The sequence below is a fragment of the Melospiza georgiana genome, chromosome 6 (assembly GCF_028018845.1).
Source record: "Melospiza georgiana isolate bMelGeo1 chromosome 6, bMelGeo1.pri, whole genome shotgun sequence".
NCBI classification, from domain to species: domain Eukaryota; kingdom Metazoa; phylum Chordata; class Aves; order Passeriformes; family Passerellidae; genus Melospiza; species Melospiza georgiana.
Genome location: NC_080435.1, coordinates 12,147,974 through 12,170,422, shown reverse-complemented (window position 1 = coordinate 12,170,422; position 22,449 = coordinate 12,147,974). Strand labels below are relative to the sequence as shown.

Genomic DNA, 22,449 nt, shown 5'->3' with positions numbered 1-22,449 from the left:
TTTTGCTGTGAAACAGATGCCTGTGCATAATCAGCCTGCAGACGAGTTGTTTCTTCTGAATCTTCCCTCTGCTCTGTAGGTACTGTAGGTAAGGAAGCAAGGAAGTGTGTGTGCTAGCTAAACACAAGGAAACAAGAAACCTGTAGTGTGCTAGCTACAACTGAATCTACATGGCCAGAGGAGATGCTAACACACTGCAGAAAAGGTCACATCTGAAAGTGAGCAAGGATGATACCTTATGTAGGAGTCTGGCACAGACACCAGGCATGAACCTGAGACCTTTGCAAATTAGACAGATAAAGATCACAGGGCAATCTTTGGGTCAGCCATGGCTGTATGTATAGCCACACTGGCTCAGACTAGGACCCTGGAGCCCTGGTAGTAAATGCACATTAAATAAAAGGGAATAGAAAAAAACAGAACAGAAGACCCAAAGCTCACACTAACATGCAAACAGGCTTTCAACATTCATATATTCAGTTTGTGCCTGCCCTTACCACCACTGGAGATGTAAAATAGCTGGTTGGAATGCAAAGCAGCTAATTGATCATATACATTACAAGTACAAGGCATTTATGTTTCCGAAGCAGCCGTATGTGTGAAACAGGTCCACATGCTATGTCCTACATGTCCTTTGTCATGTCTTGAAAACTACATTTAGTAGTCTTTTAATTTTTCAATAAAAGGATTAAAAATCCAGATTTTGTTACTCTTCATTTGCAATTACCACTTGGTGTTATTTATTTTAGATCACTGTGTAAGTCTTTGACTGTAATCCAAGATGCATTAATGATCTAAAATATTTAACATACTCTGTAGATACTTGTTCCCTAAACTTCAAGCCCTGAAAAGCAGGGATTGTGTCTTCACTGTGTACATAACACACTTCAAAGAAAATAGGCCCAGGTGAAATCTACATTTGAAGTTCAGCCATGATGGTAAAAGGGGAAAAATGGGGAAGAATCCCATAGGTAAATATGCCAAGAGAGATCCACCCTTTTGGACATGCCAGGAGGAGCTTGTCTCAGCTAGAAGTCACTCTTAGACTTTGCATAGCTGACAGGTGGAGTCATGGCTTAGTAGTTTCAGACTGTTTTGCCCTAGACGTTGTTGTTGTGTTTTGAGCAGAGTGCATGGCTTTACCATGGGATGGTGGAATGGCTGGGGGCCCCTTCCCCTGTGGACCCCTTTCTCTTATGGGCTCCCCTTCCACGCCCCCTGAGTTCATTTCAGAGTTATGTCCATGAGCAGCTATACAAATTGATATCAGAACAATCACTCTGGTTGTCCTACTTCAGGATTCTGTCACTTTCTCTGTACCACTTATTCGCCTTTCCTGTGTTTGGAATTTTCATGTCATTTAATATAAGCTGTTCTCAAAAGATTCTGGTTCAAGGAAAGGAGAAACTCTTTCCATGTTTGTTAAGATTCATTGTGTTGAATGTGGAAATGGGGATCAGAGTAATTTATTTTCAGAGCACACCTGTAGTGCAATAAAATAATTCGCATAGAGTGCACTATATAGTGTTCAAGGTTCAAGGATTTGTAAATATGTTTTTCTGTAATGCTGGGTTTGCTCCACAGGCAGGCCATGGCTCCTTGCTCTTTCCATTACTGATGTTTACTCAGAGTGGTCAGGTGGTCATGGAAGAGAAGAAGAGCAGAGCAAATGACCTGCTTCTACTGCCAACTTGCTGGGCTGTGGCTCAGCCAAAGCTCCTTCAGACTTCAGTGAGAGCTTTTACTAAGAGAGGCCTTCAGGGTTTGGTCTTAAAATACCACCTGATATAATGAATATGGGTGAAGGATTTTTTTTTTAAATGCATTAATCCCTTCTAATAGAACTCTCTCTGGAAGGAATTTTGCTGAACACCAGTGCACAGCTATATCTAACTGTGCTGGCTGAATGAAGTGTTATTTGCGTAGTGTTATAGCTCCAGAGACAGCACCTCTTCAGGGGAACAGAATGGGATTGTGTGTACAGACACCTGCCATGCAGACATAGACGTTTGTGTGTGTATGTCTATAAAAATACATGTGATTATATACTCAAATGATATTTTATCCGTGCTTTCATTTAAAATGTACGATGTCATAGTAGAGGGAAAGATCTCAAGGGTTTTTTAATTTTATTTTCCAAAATATCAGCTCAGCTAGAGACCCTTTTAATACAGGTTCCAGAGGAAATGAGGCTTTCCTGGTAATTCTGTGTTTTGGCTTTTACATATGGCCTGTAACAGTCTTTTGAGTTTCATCACCAATTTTAATTAAATTTGATATGGGGGTAGAAGTCCCAGAGATATGAAGTCTTTACAAGATTAATGAAAACTGGCTGCCAAGTACCGAAGGAAAATCCATTAATACTCGATCTGAAAGAAAGAGTGACGCTTGAGCTCACTGCCTTGAGACAATGAGATATTATGAATGCCCCAACCGTGGGAAAAACTTCAATCAGCACTCATATCTTACTAGACACTAGAGAATCCAACCACAAGATACACATTCATAGGAAACAAGGCTTCATTAGTTCCACAATTCACTTTGATACATGGAATATAATTAAAAGAAAACTGAACATCTTATGTGTCCTTCCCCTTGAGGTTTCACACCCTTTAACCAGGTTTGTCTGTATGCCGGGGAGATTTGAGCATTTGGCCCTGGACTAATGAGGAATATGCTGGTTCCAATATCCTGATTCAGAATCTTTTCAAGTATGGGATGAGCCACTGCTATAAGCATTAATCTTCCATGAATTTTTAGCAAAGAAAGGCATATGTAGGATGACATCAAGAAAATCCCAGTTTAGTTTTCATACAGAAAATATTGTGGAGCATAATGCTGTATGGTTCCAAGCAAAGGTGTGGAAGCTGTTAGTAGGACTTTATAATCCTCCTGAACAAAGTGCTAGAATGATTTCCAAAGAAGGAACACCCATGCATTAAGATAAAGGAGGTGACCAGAAAATTTTCAAGACTCCAAAAAACCTGTAACTTGAGTAATACGCAGAACTTTGGCAAAGTTTAGGTTAAAGCTAAATCCAGTCCTTCTTCTGTGATTAATGTCATATTGTAAATTCTCCTTCTTAGGCACAATTGTTTCTACAGGTGATACTAGAAATTAATTGAGTTATTGAGGTTGAGGTAGTTTATTTAGCTTCCCAAACTGGAATGATTGATTAGTTAAATTGTAAAGCAGGTTCCTTGGACATTATTTGAAAATAATATTAATGTTCAGGGATACGGTGAAGAACAATTGTCTGCTAGACTGCGACAGGGAGAGGACATTTTATAGGAAAATAACTAAAATCCAGATCTCAGGAAGAGGCTGTCAAAGTTCTTCTTTTCAGATCTCTAATGTGCATTGGCTTTAGTTACTGCTAAGGTGAAAAAACTGTGCAAGACACATGATTTGGTTTATTTAAATATCCATAGCTTCAGTTGCTGAATAAAAGTGTCAGAGGATCTTTTGGTTTGGAAATTCACCTGATTACTTATGAAGAAGAAAAAATTAACTGAATTTTCAGGACTAAATTACACAGAAATAATTTCAGTTCATGTGTATGCTTCCCCAGACGTACTTGTAAGCCTTTTGCACAAGTTATGAGTTCTGTGTAGAATTCCAGAAACTACAGAAGTTGCGGAATACAAAACCACATAACACAGTACTATTAATTCAGAGATAGCTTCTGAAATTGTGAATTCAGTTCAATGAATTTAAGTTATGAATTGCATATTATAATTTTTTAAAAAGAAATGAATTCAACAAACTAAATTTCTAAGTGTGTTTTCCTAATCCTCAATTTTTATTGTTTTCCTAGAATAGATGGTATTTTACCTCACCTCTATTTGATACTGTAATAAGCTCTTTTTCGTTAATATTTGATTCATTCATACCTAATTGTCTTTAACGATTTAACCAAATTTAAAGAAATAACTTGATACATCATCAACCTTTATAGCCTCAGAAGTGTATGTATTGACTGTCAAGCATACGTTATTGCTTAAAAGTTCTTGCACGTCAAGTATATAATTTATATGCGTTATAGGCTGAACATGTTTATAATCATGAGATTGAATTCAAATTCTTCCTCACACCTTCTCACTCGCAATACTAAGTCACTTGGCCTTTACGCAGGGCTGAAAAAAGTCTTCTAACTTGTATAAATGTACTGACTGATGTGATAATCATCTTTCATTTGGCCAGAATGGCACAAGAACAATCTCTCTCAATTGTTAATATTTTATAACCTGATATATCTACTATGAGAAATTAAATCCTCCTTGCTAGTGTTCACTGAATCACAGATTGGCTAGAATTAAAAGTGGAAAGTGACTGACAAATCATCCATGGTTTGATTTTGCCATTCTGTGTATCTACAAAAAAAAAAAGCCTTAAACTACTTTATACTGTAAAGCACCATTCTCTGTGATAAACTTCCTTGAACTTTCTAAGGCTTTGGCTTTTTAGGCAATTGTCAGTAACCTCTCTCCTTTTCCCTCTCTAATACCTATCGGGGGTAGCGGGGTGCAGGGAGGAGGGGGAAGAAATAGATACTTGTAAGTTTTAAGTTACATGGTTTATTTTAAATGACTGAGGAAAATACCAATCCAGGTAATTTTCAGACTGCTCCTTTAAAACGAAGGCTGTAAGTGTTTCTGTTGACTCCTTGTCTTTTATCAAAAAGATTGCTGGGCATCAGCTTGTAGGGGGTACAGATGTGCTCTCAGTGGATGTTTTTCACTGGCCTCAGTGCATAAACTGCCAAGACCAGTGACCTTACCCTTCACAAGTCTATTTTGTATTTCATAACCTTTTTAATTCTAGGGTGAAGTCTAGTTGCATGCACATGCCATCCTGATGTCTAATGTTTTGTTTTTACAGACTTTGCGGCTTTCAATATTTTTGAACAGGGGTTTGGTTTTCTTTTTTTTTCCCCTGTGTATATAAGAATTACAACCCAAAGCCTTTGTAATGTTTAACAAACTACTTTCCCAATGTCCTCACAAATATCTTTAGTTATTATATATATTTTTAAGCTTTACAACTTCACACCACTGAAAGATAATATAAAACTTCAAGAGTACCCCTCACTGGGGAATTTTGTATACTTTCATTGGAATGGTTAAACACGGGATAAATGTAACATTTTTCTAGAATGTCATACAAGTAGGTTTTTTGTTTTTAAAGTATAAAAAAGTACAGGACAATTTTACTCATGGTGGTAATGCTAAAATACATGGAAAGGAAAGTTTGCTTAAAAGAGAGAATGCGGTCTTGGGGGTGCTGTGACTCCACTATATTGATTCTGTACAGACAGCCACAAGAATGGCTGTCTCATTTACAAGATCTTTGACCATCTGATTTTTTTGGTGAGTTGAAATGTATGATCTCTGATATTTGTTACCAAGAAGTGTTATAGACACTGCTGACACAGATCAGATAAGAAACTGGGTCAGCTGACAAGATATTCCCTGTAAGTCTACCTCCCTGTAACACTTTGGTGTCCTTTTGTGTGAAGGATTTTCTGAGCATGGCTTGTAGTCTACTGTATAGTTTCATTTGCAATTATTGGAAAGTTCTTTCTCTTTCCTAAAAGAAAAAACAAGAAAAAGAAAAAAAAAAAAGAGAAGAACTTGTTTAAATCACATTTCTCTTTAAAGCAGAAAAAAAGAGTAAAACTATTTAGTATTTAATTTCTCAAAGCTTGGCAGTTTTCATGTATTGCTCTGTCAGAAGCCTTGTCTTTTCATTTGGCTTCTTTTCTGATTACAGATTATTCATTTATGGATGGGCAGCTGTAGAAACTTGCTTCTTGCGTATGCAAATTAATCATGGTAATGTTTATCATAAGGAGATTTTGTGGCAGTGGAAAAGGGGTTGTGTCAACATGTTCTTGATTTCAGTTGTATCTTCTTCTACAAATGGAATTGGCCTCCTTACTTCACCTTCAGTGGATTTTTTTTTTTTTTTTGCCATTTACCTCTTGGACTAGACACCGCTCACTAAGCAAGCTGTTTGATTCACTTACAGATCATGATTTTGGAAGGAGCTGGCAGGATGAGTATCAATTCCAGCAGCAATCTACTCCACCAGCAGCCTTCTTGGACAGACGGATATTCCACATGCAATGGTAGGAGGAATTGAACTGCTCTGAGCAGTATTTTTGGGAATAAAGCCAGGGGAAAGGGGCTGCTACACCTTTAAGCATGTACAAGTATTATTTTTCAGTAGTACTAATTTACCAGAGTTACACTTCTGGTAAGAAAAAAATTTCATTTGTTACTATATTTGTAAAAAGCTGAACTTACAATAGGGACCTGTTTATTGTTCATTTCCTTACTGGCTCTCTTTCTTAAAATTTAATGGTGTTGAAAATGCCAGTTCTCTCTCAGTCCAGAATTCTTTCTCTCATACCTTTACCCCTCGTGCTTCCTCTGAACCAACATTACTGTTTAATGCTAATCATCCCTCTGGCTTTCCAGGGGAATAATATTTTTACTCCTTTTCTGTATTTGCTTTTTCAATTCAAATTTCTAGATAGCTTTTTAATTAGACTGGCATTAGAGCACTAGGTAGCTTGTGGCTTGTGATTTTTTCTCTTTATTTCTCCTTACTGTTTTCTGATTATATATCTGGGTATATAAAAATGTATTCATATATATTCTCTCAGTATAAAAAATATATAAACCTGCATCTCTATAGGTGCTTGACATAATTTTAGAATTCTTTTCATTGTTCAATGGACAGGTAAAACTTAAAATCTAAGCGGACAGTCATATGCCACTCTTGTTCTTCTGATCCAAATAATACTACAACAAACCTTACAAATAAAGTTCCCATTTAATGAAATGCTTATTCTTTTTGCTGTGTAATTTCTAAATACACAGGAATACATCAACATGTGCTTAATAAATTTGCTTGTTTTTCTATAACAGTGTCATACACAAAAAAAGTAACGTCTGAGTTTCACTCTTCCATAGGATTTTGTGGAGGCAAATGGTGGGGGTCTATATCCAAGTTGCAGGGTGAAACTCCTCAGGATTCACTTATGTTTTAGAGGGACAGGAATCTCAAAGCTCAGACCAGCCTGCCCAGTATCTCACCACTAAACTTTTACCTAAGCTGCTTTCTTATCTCACGAAAGTATCTTTGCTAACATTAGGATTCTCATGGCCTTTGGAATCACTTTGCTCTTCTGAAGTGATAAGAATACAAATCAATCTCCTTTTCAGGGGATATATGACAGCTCCAGCATACCTTTTTTCTCTGACATACCACATTTTAAATAATTTCCACACTCATTCCCCACATCCTTCAATAGTAGGATGAGGAACAGTCCTGCAAACTCCCTAAGTTACTTACACATGCCTTGTTGGCTAATGTTGATAAAGAAAGCTAAATAACTGTGGGTATTGTTTCTGTGTTACCTGGAAACTGTGTCCTGTACCTCAGCTGAAGAAGCCTGAGGTCTAGTGCACCTGAGTTAAGGTGATTTCCTAAAATGTGGCAATTCTGGTGCTTGTGGTCCTCTGGCAATATCCACTGCTGTCAGTGTTTCTCACTGTGCGGTTATTTTTATTCTAGAGGAGACTGGGAACAGACTGGTGCCATATCCTGGAGCAAGGTCCTTGCAGAGCTAGGCCGTGGCAGTCTCTCCTCCCTCTGTAATCTCTCATTCCCTCAGCCTTAAACCCTTCTTGCACTTGTGAACATTTTATCTCACTGTCGCCTCAGTCTGGCATAGTCCATTTTCCTCCTTTCCCAGGGAATAAATTGCAGTGAACTCTGTAAGGACAGACCAAAGCAATCCTGCCTTTGCTCTTATCTTACATAATAATCCTGTCCCATGTAGAATTTCTTCCATTTGCACATGCAAATTACTGTCGTGCAATGACATACAACTGAGAGCAGTTAAGGAGATTGCCAAGAAAAGACTCAGACATTCTAACAAGAAAATTAGGCAGCTTTCATAGCTAAAAATTAGTTTTATAACTACATTCAGAAACCACCTTACATGACTACGGCAATAATCTGCACCATCAGATTGCCAACTCTGTTGTGGAACCATGGCCCACACTGATACGCTTTTACTGTGGAACAGTATGAGAGTGCTTTTAACTTTTTTTCCTAACCCCGTAATTAATATTTAGCCCCTACTAAGTTCTTACTCAAAAAAAGTTTCCACGTCTCCTTATGAGAGTTTTGCAAGGCTTTTCCATAATTTTCTGATGCAATAAAGTAATTTTCCAACACATCCCTTTTCAACAGTATTTCTGTAAAGTATCTTCCCTCAGAGAACTTTGGTGTATTTAGCCAACATTAATAAGTTAATTCCTGCAAATCAATGAGCCAAGAAGTGTGTAATGAAATAATGCCCATTTTTTAGTTGGAAAACTGACGCCAAAACCCCCACAATATCTTCTCCAGCAATAGCTACTGAGATAATCTTAAGGCCTGAGAAAAGCATCTAGATCTGCAGACTTCCAAGACATGCAATTTGGCTGTAGATCTTATTGTTGATGACTATTATGCTATCAGAGGCAGTAAATATATTTTTTTTCTTTTCCAGTATCCAGTAGCTTCTATGGAACCCAGTGGCACGAAATACACCCACAGTACTGGACTAAGTTTCAAGTCTGGGAGTGGCTGCAGCACCTCCTTGATACCAACCAACTGGATGCCAACTGCATACCTTTCCAGGAGTTTGATATCAATGGGGAACATCTGTGTAGTATGAGCCTGCAGGAATTCACTCAGGCAGCTGGGACAGCAGGACAACTGCTTTACAGCAACCTCCAGCACCTAAAATGGAATGGTAAATAAATACTAGAGAGAGACATGTGTACATTAGTCTGAATTCTGAGATCTTCAGAAGTCATTTATGTTCCCCAGAAGCCTGCCTGGCAGATTATACTTGCTATGTTTGTTATTCTGCTTATAGCACATTTATGGTATTGCTAAATTTCTTGGATATGACTTAAGGATGAAATCTGAAGGATGAAGAAGAGGGGGAATGTTTTCTACTCCAAAATCAGCCCTCTGGCTCAAGTGTAAAAGTTGCTGCTTGGAGCTAATACATTTGATTTCTCTATGCTCATTCTCATACTTCCCATCTGCCAATTTGCTTTCTTGCAGGTCAGTGTGGAAGTGACATGTACCAATCTCATAATGTCATTGTGAAGACAGAGCAAACAGGTGAGTAGCAGTTGGGTAAATTGTCCTTTGAAAAGAGGAGATCCCTCTTCCAAGGGAGACAAATCAAAGTGGCATTAAATAAAACGGAAAGTGTATCATGCAGAATTAAAGAAGATGTCAGTCAGTCCGTGCCTACTTCTGAAGTTGCAGGTAATACCACATGCATGTGGCCACTTTTCCTGGGAGACCTCTGCAGTATCAGCAGTCTACACTGATGTTCCATGTTGGAATAATTTGAGGTGCTCCATGGAAGCAGCTTTGTGGAGAACTTCATTCTACACTTCATTCAAAAGATTTCAAAACAACTATTTTAACAATCTGCTCCATTAAAAACAAAGGAAGAAATAAAGGAAGAACAAATATGTTGTTGTGAAGTGCTGTAATGTTTAAAACACAAGGAGATTTCCAAAAACCAGCTGGGAGAGAAAACAAAATGTTACATTTTAAATGTTACATTTTCTTCACAGGTTTCAATGAAACTGAAATTCAGGCAGTAGTTCGGTTTGATCAAATCTGAGTTTTGCTATTGCAGTTCTTTCTGATTGTGTTTATAGCTAGATCCCTTTCCTCTCAGGGTTTTGTTCAACTGAGAAAAGAGCTTGAGCTTGATTCAACCGTCCTCTTCAGGCACAATTATTTGCCTTGTTCCTTTGCCAGATCATGCCTGTCCATATCCACACTCTCTATCCCACTAGTCCCAGCCTCTTTGTATGGTGTGCCCATGAGCCACGTTTTGATATCTGCTGGCAGAAAAAATACTGATCTGTTGCATGTGGTGTCTCCAACAAATACTGTCAGCCTGTTTATCCACTTAACCTGTTGGAGCCCAGCCTCTCCACATTCTCCTTGCAGCAGACAAGGATTGCAATCTGCAATCCACTCCTGCTGTGGGAGATGTGCATGAGGCAGCCTTGCTGCTTTCCATAGAAGTAACTCCAGTAATCCTTTAAGTCCTGATTTATGAGATCCTGGTATGATATTATTTCCTCCTCCTACCAGAGATGAGGCAAAGCGCCTCAGCTGCCCATCTTGGAAAGGACTAACTGACGGGTGGTTCTCCTGGATGTGCTGAATCAGGAATGGCCTGGTGGGCCTCTGGTGGTGCCAACCATGGCCAGTTGGAGTGGGTTAAGTTTCTGCATGTGAGAGAGCAGGAATTGTGGATTAGAGCTGCTGGGAAAGTTACATCTTGTGAGGCAGCAGGGACAGGGCTGGTGGTTTTGAGGGGAAGCCCGGCTCACTCCAGTAAATCATCACAGCTGCAAAGACATGGGTACTGAAAAAGGGAAAAATGAACAAAGGTGAACACTTTCCCCATGTTCTGGCTGTGTAAGGCCTGTTTTCAGAGGCAACATTAGGCAGATCAGGTGTCCAAGCAAGCAAAGGGTGTGTGCTATTGTAGGAACGCAAGCTCTGGGTGCCCAAACATGCAGCTATTAGTTAGCATGCCTGCTAAATTCCTATGTCATAAGTGGTAACTTGGCCAAACATGATTATTTAGCTGTAATTCATTTTGGGGTTTTTGATTTCATTTATATGAACATGAAAAAAATTAGGTTTAACCTAGATTTGAACCTTCTATCTCATCCCTTCTGACCTAGTTTCAAAAGAAAAAGAGATTTTTAAGGCTTCTAACCTTAAACATGCACTGTGAAGGAAGTAATTTCCAGACCAGCGTACAGGTCATAAAGACAATACTTCCGTTCTGCTTATATTGATCCATGTGACCAGGTCACTAAAAATTATTCCTCTTTAATCATGAAGGTGGTTTTTAGGTTAAGGATGGGGACATAGTGTGCCTGGAATAAAATGGCCCTTCATCTAGGATTAGGCTTTGATGTTTCTCACTATGTGCTTAAACAATAAGCTGTGTTTCAGAGAGGACTTTCGAGTTCTACCATTGTAGAAATAAATACTCATCATAAGCATCCTTCTTTTTTACTAGATATTTGAAAACACTTTCATCTCTGTGGCTCCAGCGCACTGTCATAATCATCAGGGGCTGAGAATTCAGGACTGGATTGGGTAGAATTAGAGTTGATCTGGCATAGGAAACCTCCTCCAAGGCCAGGCATAAATGACATACTAGTCAGGAAAAGGAAGAGCGTAATACATTATTTCTAAAAGTCAGTGCTTTGTGTAAATGCATTTGTCTGAATATGCAAAACTCCATGCATAATTTGAATGAAAGGAAATAATTTTGTACACAGCCCCTTCACTTCTTGGTTCTCTTGATGGCTTTTTTTTTTCCTTCTTTTTTTCACATTTTAAATTCTTTCAGTGCTCAATATTTACCCCTGTGCTGAAAAATGTTCTTTTGGTGATCTCATTTTCTTTTTGGTCCTTTACCTTCAGATCCATCATTAATGGTATCCTGGAAAGAAGAGAATTATCTTTATGACAGTGGCTATGGTAGCACAGTAGGTAACTAACATCACAATACTTGATGTATTCTGAGATGGCTTTATTGATGTCTGAGGCTATTAGTTTAAACGTCTTCTTTTTAATTCCCAGAGTTATTGGACAGTAAAACATTCTGTCGTGCTCAGATTTCCATGATGACACCTAGTCACCAATCTTCTGGTAAGAAACTTGTAATTATATTTTTAATTGTTTGTCACTTGTCCCAGAGCTACCGACATGTAATAGTCTCTGTGCTCTTCTGTTGTAGGATTGCATCTGAGCCTCTAGTAATTTTAAACCAAGCAATGATGATTCTGACAGATTTATTAGCTGTCATTATTACAATAGCTTTCTTTAAAGAAATGCTTCTGTCTTCTCTCTGTCAAGAGGAAGATGATCAAATAATCTGTAATCTCCACATATCTTTTAAAGTGACTGAGTCAAAGAGGTAAACATTAGTGTCAGAGATACAAGACATTCCAGCTACACCACGCTTTTCTGAGGTGCAGCACACGGGGCAAACAAGTGCCCCATTCCTCCCCAAAGCGGCCGTGCTCCCGGTGAGCCCGTGATTCATGCTGAGCAGGCTGCTGGCTTTGGGGCCGGGCTGGGCTTGGCCTGGGGCAGCTGCAGGGCAGGCACCGAGCCCTGTGCCCGAACGAGCTGGCGCAAGGCTTGTGCTGCAGCCTCTCTGGGCTGACACGGGCTGCTCGCTGAACCCCCTGCCTTCCGTGAGGGAGAGCTCAAATCTGCCTGCTGAAGGGCAGGAGACACAGCAAAGCTGTGCCTGGCCAAAGTGCAGTCTGATCACACGTGGTGAAGGCCCTGTGGGCCCTGTCCTGGGACCAGCATGGAGGCGGGAGAGCGAGGCAGTGGGGAAAGAATAAAGCAGAGGTGGCAGGGGAGCGAGAAAGCGGGGAGGGAAGGCAGGTTCTTCTTAGGAGGCTGTTAAGCAGAGATCTGAGGGAGAAGGCGCTGGAGGTCCTGGGAGGAGAAAGGAGAGTGTGTTGCTGTAGTCCAGCCTTGCTCTGGGGACAGCCCTGTGCTTCTGCATGTGCCATGGCCCCAGCCCCTGTACCTGCCGTCCCCTGCTCCTCCAGCCTCCTGAGCTGGACTGGTCAAGTGACATACAGTTTAAACCAATGCACTCAGATGCATTAATTAAATTAACAAAAAAAAGTAACAAATTAACAGAATTACCAACAATAAAAACACAAAACAACAAAAACCACCAACAAAAAAAACCCCAAAACCCAAACCAAAACAAAAAAAAACCCAACACCTCCCCCCCCCCCCCAGAAAAAAAAAAGGTCAGAGGGAGAAAACTTGACCAGAATAAGAAAACCACCAAACCTTAAAAATCCCCAACCAAACAGCCTATCTTTCTCCACCACCTCCACCCACTCTCACAAGATGGCTACCAGGATTTCAGGGCTCTCTGACAGGGCTGGGGACCTGTCCAGATCCCGGCACGGTGTGTTTATCTGCTGACTGCTTAAGCCTAGAGCTAGGGTGGCACGCCAAGGGCACAGCCTCCTGTAAAAACTAAATTTGTATATCCCGTAAAAAAATGGCTCATTCCTGAATCATATGCAAATAATGTGTAACCTTTTGTCAAAAGTTTTGCAAGACGGCTTTGTTGAAACTGCATCATAACTCTTTTCATCTGTCAGGCCCCAGCCTCCTAACATGGCATGTTTGAAACCAGTCTCCACGTAAGAGCTGTGGCAGAGCAGGAGGCTATTTACACAGCTGAAATCCAGAATAAATCACTGGCTAGGCAGAAGGCAGCTGAACTTCCAAGAATAAATTTCCAGCTAAGTGGAGCATAACAAACATTTGCAAGCGAATTGTGGGATTTTAAAATGAGAAGGATTTATATGAGGGCAAATAAAGAACTGGGTCCTGCAGTCGTTACCTGGAGTTCCCACAGGCTTTTAATAACATATGGGGAATAATAATCTGAGGAAAGGCAGTGAAATAAGCCTCATCTTACTTCCCCCATACCACACCCCCCTCCAAACTGAGTGAGGTTCAGGCTAGTTCCTGCTCTTTGAGAGTGGGAAGGCAAAATTACTCAGAGCACGTTTGCTGCTTGGGGGTCAAGGACAGTAATTTATCAGACTTAGAATAGCAGAGGTTAGGCCTATCCCCACGGTCTTGTTCAGCTTATGTTTCCAGTTATGTATGAATAAAGCAAGTGTGTGAATAACTTTGCATCTACCTTTTCACATGCAGTTACTGCAGTAGCTTGTGCAAATCCGACAAGTTTCTATGCAAATAAATATTTCCTGTGAGTCATTTTCCCATGCAAATGCCTGGTTTCCATGAAAAGTATGATAATTGTGCATTCATAGAAGCTGGGAAAACATGCGTGGGACCTTAAGCTTTGCTTTATGGGATTCAGGGACAAGGTATGCTGAAAAGCAAACACAGAAGGGGCTCCCTCTCAGGTCTATCCCACAGATTTTGTGAGACTTAGAGCAATCAGATGAAAGCTATTCATTAAGTACAAGAGCAGAGCCAGGCTGCGGTGGTTTGGGGGCGGGAGGGTTGAACGTGCAGACTGCAAGGTAGGTTACAGTCATGAACAGGCGGAACTTATTTTTTTTTTCATTTCTGAAGAAATGCTTGTGCCAGAAATCCTATTTCTCCTCTGGCTGGCTGCAGGTGATAAAGTACCATTGATGAGAAATGGCTTGTTCCTATGGCTCTGAGCCACAGAGAAATATATGCTTGTCCTGCTGCCAAAAACTCCTACCAGCGCAGCCCCTTTCCCCCACCCTGCCCCCCTAAACAACAGCGCTTTGCCAGTTCATTATGTTTTAGTCAGGTGGGTGTTCTGTGCATTGGTACCAGCACATACATTTCCCATTAGATCATCTCTTCAGAAACAAATAAGCCCCCAAAGATACGTGCTTCAGCAAAGACTAAGATAATGGGACAATTCAGGATTCCTTTTACAGATGTGATCATCCTATTTTTCTCTCTCTCACACACAATATGAGGTGATGTATTTGTTAATCAAATTTAGCTTTCAAAAGCCACATGTTTACCTCTGCATTCATTCTTTATTCATCAGTGGTCTCTTTGAGAAGTGTGCTGATTAACATATAGTACAGAAAACAAAACTCTCCCTCCTCACTTAGATTACCTTCCGAAAAGTGATTATCTTTAGAGGAGATATTTGTTCTTTTTTGTGGTTTTATTTCTTTCAACCTGCTAGTCAATGGAAAGCCTTTAATCAAATTTACAAATAGGCTTCATTTTCCTTCTCTACAGACTCTTCAGATGCAAAAAAATCGCAAGATCATACCCCAAAGTCCCACACCAAGAAGCACAGTAAGTCAACATCCATGCTTATAAGGGTTGGTTAGTTGATTGAAGGAAAAAGAAACAAATGAAAATCAGATCCTGTTTGGGAGGGAAGAGGAAGCATTTTGAACGCAAAACTTGTTAAATCATTATTGTGAATGAATTCTGAAAGGATCTGACTATCTAGTGCTGCTTGTTTACCTCATTTTTGGACTCCATATTGTTAAACTTTTCAAATTGTTTTATCAGTGAGGGCCTATGGGGAAGCAACCAGAAACCAGCTTCCTCTGCCCTGTATTGAGCTGGGCTGGTGGAGTGGAGTAAAGGAATGATGAGGAAGACCCAGGATTTAATCAGAAGGGCCTGTGCGTGGGCACAGTCATGCTGGTGCCTGTGCCTGCCAGGTGCAGCACACACCACAGACCCTGTTCAGCATCTCCTTGCAGAACTTCTCACGCACGACATCACAAGGCACCTGTGCCTCAGTCTTGCCACCTTCTTATCCCCTGATATGACAGTCTCTCTGCTCCCCTCACCTACATTTTCTGTGAGTTTTTATTCAACCTGACTCTGAAGACAAGATACCATAATTGTGATTTCTGTACATAGTTCCATTTACGTACTTTACCAGGATGTTTTGATGCTGAAAATATCCTATGTGTGTCTTTTCCATCCTATTTATTTCCCCGATTATAATAGGAAAGCTTAGTATTGGTCTTTCACTGCATTTTGTGGTATTTGTGTTCATCCTTTTTCAATATGACCTCCAGATTATGCCTCTTCCTGACTCTTCTTACTCTTGTTCTGTCGCTTTGCCCCAGCAGAACTCCTGAACTTTATATCTGTACACAGATATCTGGGTCGTCGGGATTTTTTTGTGTGTGTGTGTTTATAATAAGGTTGTTCATGAAAGGATTAGACAGGACTGGTCTGAAGAAAGTCCTGAGAAGAACTGAGGTCTGTCAGCCTGTTCAGCTGGGAGAAGGCTGAAGGTTGACATATCCCAGTCTCCAGCTTCCTCAGGAAGGGCAGTGGAGCTGGAGGTGCTGATCTCCTCTGTCTAGTGACCAGTAATAGGACACGAGGAAATGGAGTGAAGGTGTGCCAGGGAAAGTTTAGACTGCATGACAGAGAAGGTTCTTCACCCAGAAGGTGGTCAAGCACTGGAACAGGCTCCCCAGGAAAGCAATCACAGCACCAAGACTGACAGAGTTCAAGGAGTGTCTCAACAATGCTCTTAGTCATATCGTTTAGTTCTGGGATGTCCTTCAAGGAGCAGGGAGTAAGACTTGGTAATTTTTATAGGTCCTTTTCAACTTGAGATATTCTGTGATTCTAACATCTCATCAGTAACAGACTGGGCATATAAAACAGGTGACATTGGCAGTCTCGGCTAATCCTCTTCATTTCCAGTTCCTTCAGTACTGCTCCATATTGTGACCATAAGTTACTGATGTCCAGATAGTCTACCACATTTTAATGGGTCCAGGAAACAATTATAATAATAAAGAAAAATAATGGATTAGTTGACTTAAATCTAATTCTACTTATACTGCACTGCATACCATTTTCAAGTTACCTTCACATCTTTGACTAGCTTGTTTCCTTCTTAATTTGGTCTAATTGCATGCTTTTGAAGTCAGACCAAAGGACTGCTGTCTCTCTGGCTCACCTTGTCACTGCGTTTGTTATTCTTCATTTGTAAACTACTTCATCTGACTTGATGGATTTATTTAATTTTTTTTGACCTGGACTTTCTGGTGCTATCTTTATAGTAACTGTAAAATGTATTTGTGATTAAACTGAGAGATCTACCTGTTGAACTTGGAGATCTGTTTTTGTCTTTTCTACACCATGGTCAAAATTTTTGGTTTCTTTTTTAGACACAGTTTTGGCTGGCCAGTTTTGTCAGTGTCTTTCTATCCACTCTACACCTTCTTACTTACTTATTCATGCAGAATGGCAGTTCACCTCTTGTGCCTTCTGTCTGTCTTTTAAATGCAAGGAGGTTCCGTGCCTTCTTCGCAGTAATCTCAGCTGTTTCATGTGCCACACAATAATATCAGGTTACATGCTGTGCTGTAGACAGAGATCAGGAGAAATGGGCAAATGAGATGAGGGGAAGGCTTAAACATGTTCTCTTTAGGGCAGAAACAGTGCCAAAGGCAGAAGGAAGCAGTGGGAGGTTTGGACTCTGCTTCCCCTGGTTGCTGGGGCTCCTGCCTGCCTGCCTGAGGCCAGTGCTTCAGTCGAAAGGCTGCCAGTGTTTTTCACCTGTATATCTCTGAGGTGGGGGTCCTGTGCTCCAGAAACTATGGCCTGAGTTTTCACCCTCTGTAGATGACATAAAAATTGCAAGCATAGCCCAGAGAGCTCTGGAGACACTCCTTCCTGCCCTCTTTCCTTTTTCAGACCCTCGAGGAACTCATCTTTGGGAATTTATTCGAGATATTCTTCTCAATCCTGAGAAAAACCCAGGATTAATCAAGTGGGAAGACCGGTCAGAAGGTGTCTTCAGATTTTTAAAATCTGAAGCTGTGGCTCAGCTGTGGGGAAAGAAGAAAAACAACAGCAGCATGACTTACGAGAAACTCAGCCGGGCTATGAGGTGAGCTGCATGTTGCTGAGGAAGACTGTGGCACGTACACAGACCAGCTGGATGGAGGATTTGTCTGACTTTTAAAAATGATTTCTCAACAGCAAAAGTTGCTTTCTTTGACAGTCTCTTACACCAGTTTTGAGACTGTAGCATGATGTTCTTTTCTTCTCCTGTTTCTGTAAAATATATGATATATAAAACACAAATAATTGCTTATAGATATGTAAATTCTGTTTGGCTCCATCCAGACAACCAACGTAGGAAGGGAATCTGGTTGCAGAAACCTGAGAATGTTTAAATGGCCCAGTAATGGCTGGAGAACTTGGTATTTCCAGCAACATTCAGAAACTAGGTATAACCCACCATCCATTGTCTTAAAATTGGTGTTAGGATTTTTTTTCCTCTTTAATTCAACATTTTGAGAATTTTTTCATAATCTCTGAAACTTCAAAATATATTTTTAAAAGGGTGATGAGGTTCTTTTTTGGTCTGATTTTCAGATCCTGGCTTATCTGGAAAAAAACCCTGTGAAATCTCATAAGAATGTGTGATAAATACAGCAATATGCTTTGACCTGAAACACAGTGAAATTCAAACTCAGAAGCTAATTAATATAAAGGAAAAAGAAAACATCAATTTTTCCTTCTCCGTCATTCAGTTATAATGATCTTAGATATTATATATATATCTCAATAGAAAATCAAGACTTTTTAAGCTAGTCTAAGGAATTGTCTAGTTGGCAGTGGCCTTTTAGTACCACAGGTGAATTTACTCTTATATCTTTTTCTGTTTTTATTTTAACAGATACTATTACAAAAGAGAAATCCTTGAGCGTGTGGATGGTCGGAGATTAGTATATAAATTTGGAAAGAATGCCCGTGGTTGGAGAGAAAATGAAAATTAAATATATTAAGAAATAACATTTAAAACACGTGGATGTAAATATTCAAAGACTATTTTCTTATATTTATGTATCAAACTGGGGTGAGAAAACAATTCTACTTCTGTCGGGAAGAAAGAACATTATCATTATTGGTGTTAAAATTATTTTATTTGAAGTATGTCCTGTATGGGGAAAAAATGTACACAGTTTTCTGTGATATAAGTTAACATTATAGAATTATGATTATTTTTCCCTTCTTGTGAAGTTTTCCTCTTTTTTTTTTTTTAAATCATACAGGCATAATGTGATTTATGAGTCATATAAAGAAAGGGAAGGAGCTAAATATTAGGGCATTTAGGGAGTATGATAATCCACTTTGGAAGGCAACAATAAGTGGAGGAAACAGTAAAGCATCTCTGAGCCAAGTAGCCTTCTTCCATAGTCAGATGGTTTATAGCTTTCCTTGGCCAATACCACTTGTTCCTTCCCGCCTCTGATTTCTGAGTGTTTTAATACTTTGCTGGCTTTCAGCTGCTTTTCTCAAATTAGACAGCGGGTTCCTCTTCAGCTGGCTTATCCCAGCCACAAGAACAGCTGGCTGTCAGCATTTATTTGGAGAGCCCATTCTACCTCCACCCCTGAGACCTTTTTTCGTGGGCAGACATTTAGGACCAGACCTTACCTGATACTCAGTGTCCTCCCTAACCTCCTGAACTGCTGGAAGAGTGTTGATCTTGGGGACCAAAAGCTGTTGAAGGAAGATTGTTTTCTGACTGGGAAAACTTATTAAAAGGCACTGGTTTCCCAGTAGGAATGTTAATAATCCTCTCACCCTCTTGCACTTCTAATTAAAGCTTTCAAATCTGTGCCATATAGAGCAGTGAGGAGGTGGGCAAGCAGAACCTTTATTAATCCCTTGGCATGAGGAAGCAGTCTCCCCAGCTGTGATCCTCCTGGAAGGTCAAGTCTCACTTGGACAGATACTTTCAAAAAACCTTTGAGAAATGCAAAGCTAAACTGTGTGAAAAATATTAGTTCCCTCTGCTTTCCTCAAGTCTAACTCTATACTACACTTATATTTGTCATTTGTGCTTGGGATTCTTGGAGGAAAAACCCCATTAACATAAAGACACTGAAATTTTAGGGGCATTCAGATCTGGGTCAGTATTTTGGGTTCACCTCTAGCAGCACTATGCAGACACTGAGAGTTCATCAGCAGCTTTTCCTTTCTCCAACTCACAAATGCTTTCTGCCAGCACTGAGCATATGCAGAATGTAGGGAAATAAAATCTAGAGAAGGCAGCACTTCACCAGGTCACTGAGTACGTGAGATGTGGGAGTCGAGAAACAGGATTGTCTTGGTGATGTTAACAGAGGTGAAACCAAGATCAATTTCAAATTACTTTTTCAGGGATTGGAATTTGGAAAACAATAACAGGGACTGAGAAGTCCAAATTTAAAAAAAGAAAAGGTAAAAAAAAGAAAATCAAGTGTATTAAATCCATCCAAAATCTATTTCCTGAGGCATCCCCTGGGTTTGAATCCATATTAGCTTGAAATACAGCAAGATACAGCTGGAGGTTGCAGGATATTCTATTTTTGTTTGTCTTAAAAGGAAATAGAGATGAAACCAAGAGACAACAGAAGTATCAATATGAAGGGTATAAAAAGTGCTTAGCAACAATTTGTAGGCAAACATGAGAGCCTAACTTGTTATCTACACATGTAGGGCACGTTAAACAATAGCACCACCTCCTACACTGTGTATGCGAGAGCTGTCACCATCAATTACCCATACATGACAATTTTTACTTTTCATAACCTGGGTGGAGAGAGCTTCATCTTATTTACAAATCAAATAATAAGCCTGTGTACTTCAAAGCATTTTTTTTCTCTCAGTCTATCTCTCTTTTTTTTTTTTTACTGTCTGTGCTAGCCTTGCTTGCTTTTGCAAACTCAATAATTTCATTTTTTAGCTTGATTTGCTACATTTCACTTCCTTTAACATAATTTTGTAGTTCATATAACAAGGATCAGGCCACCAGATAAGAAGAGCACTTTCACTTTGCTCCTAAGACCATTTCTTCCTCTTACCTGATGGTTGTTTGTAGCCCTTTGCTCTATGCTCTTCACACCACCTCCACACCCTGGGTGAAAATCTGAGATCAGTGGTACCATCACAAATCTGCAATGCAGTTGTACTCTATCTTAGGTTAACATTTATCTTATAGTAATGGATTGTAATAATTCTTGAATTTGATTTCTACTTGATCTCTCACAAAATTTCTTGGGAGATAAAATGAACCTGCGATATATGCGTGTCACCACTTGGCTGCTGAGCAGCAGCTAAACCTGCTTTTAAAAGGTTTTGAAAGATAAAACTGTACTTAGAAGCATTCTGTATAAATTGAGAGAGTGTTTACGTTGGGGTGCAGTATAAATGGTCTTCCACTGTCACATCTTTCAGCACATGGAAATCATGCAAGTTTCTGTTTCCACCCTGCAGAACTTTGCAGTGTCGTAGGTACTTGTCATTCAGCACTACAATAGCACTAAGTTGGAATAGAAGCCAGCCAACATTTACTCTGTTTTACAAACCTTTGCCTAAGACAAACACAAAGGACTGTTTAAAATTACAGTTCTTGCCAAGGACAGATGCAACCAACCAAAGAGAGTCTTTTTACCAGACCTAAGCAAACGGAGAAAATGAAGAGATGAATTTTTATGTAAATTGCTGTTTAAACAAAAAGCATTTCTGATTGCTCTTTTATTTTGTGTTTCAGAGGCTGAGCAATCATATTTTTAGATGTATCCTTTAAGTTAGCAGCTGCTGAACTGGTAGCACCATGTGTATAGATTTTTATTGTACCATAATTTTTCGTATGTATAAAGCTCTAGATAGGAAAGTATATTATATTTATACAGTCAGATGCAAATCACAACGTCAAAGGGTTGGCATGAGCACTCTCAATATTTTCTGCACAAAATTAGAGCAACTTGCTCTAAAAACATCCTGAGAAACTGTATGTAGGCTGTTGAACTACATAGACATTAAAATGTTTAGTTACATTTTCATGTTTCTTTCTGCAGCATATTGCATAATTCCTGCTTGCTTCTCACAGCATCGTCTTCAATGTCTACGTGTGGAAACAAATCCAAGTTAGATATTTCACTATTGCCATTGTAAATCTCAGCTTGGAGACAATGTATTCACAAAATGGTTCTAAAGACTGTTTCTATTTTTGTGAATATGATATAAATTCAAATAAAACACTCATGAAAGAATATATTTGATTAACGTTTATCTTCCCTTTTTTATTTCTTGTGATTGGAAGTGACTGATGTGAATTCTTTCAGTACTGAATAATATTTTAATATTTATGAAAGGAATGCTGTACCGACAACAAAATCCAATAGCTTAAATTTACTGATATGTTGAATACTTGATCTATTGTGAAGCTACTTGGTTTCCAAACCTGTTTTATGTCTCACAGGCCTCACCGAAATAATGGATTATGTCAACACAGCTAGACTGCCTTTCTTGTTTGGCTGCTAAACTTAACAAAGGCCTGACTTCAGCACTGATTTAACTTCAAGGTATTTTGAAGTGTGTGCAAGGGCTAGGCTGATTAAGGATGCCATTACTCAAACCGAGCATTTCCTTTACTGAGTCAAAGCAGCTGAAACGAAGAAATCCTGTCCTTCATGTTATTTTCCATCTAAATGGTGGCTATGAAAAGGGGACATGCCTCCTGATTCACTCTGCAGTTTGAGGTAAAAAGAGTGAAAATGCCTACAGTTAAAAGCAAGTCAGGGCAGACTCCTGTGGCACTTGCAGTCTGGGGGCTGTGGCTGTGCCAGCTGGGTGCAGCCCCTGTGGTGCCCTGCTGGTGTCCCGGGCTGGCAGCACAAGGTGGTGCAGAGCAGCCAGTCTGACACACAGAGCTGAGCCTGCTGCTGTGCCAGCACATCTGGAGTTGGGCTGGAATCTCAATCAGGAGCTTCACCGCAACAGGACAGGCCACATCATCGTGCTCTAATCTGCAAACGTGCA

At 39.8% G+C, this 22,449-nt stretch overlaps 1 protein-coding gene across 2 annotated transcripts; it reads left to right on the top strand.

The window, feature by feature from the left end:
- Positions 1–6,030: 6,030 nt before the first annotated feature.
- EHF (ETS homologous factor) lies at positions 6,031–18,416 on the top strand. 2 transcript variants are annotated; one of them, XM_058026815.1, is made up of 8 exons: positions 6,031–6,130; positions 8,570–8,815; positions 9,136–9,195; positions 11,551–11,619; positions 11,710–11,778; positions 14,881–14,940; positions 17,326–17,521; positions 18,317–18,416. In XM_058026815.1, the coding sequence occupies exons 1-8, from the start codon at positions 6,034–6,036 to the stop codon at positions 18,414–18,416; spliced, it is 897 nt and encodes a 298-aa protein (XP_057882798.1). In that variant the 5' UTR covers positions 6,031–6,033. The 2 variants fall into 2 exon arrangements, with proteins under 2 accessions (XP_057882798.1, XP_057882799.1); XM_058026816.1 differs by lacking the exon at positions 11,710–11,778.
- The last annotated feature ends 4,033 nt before the right edge of the window (positions 18,417–22,449 follow it).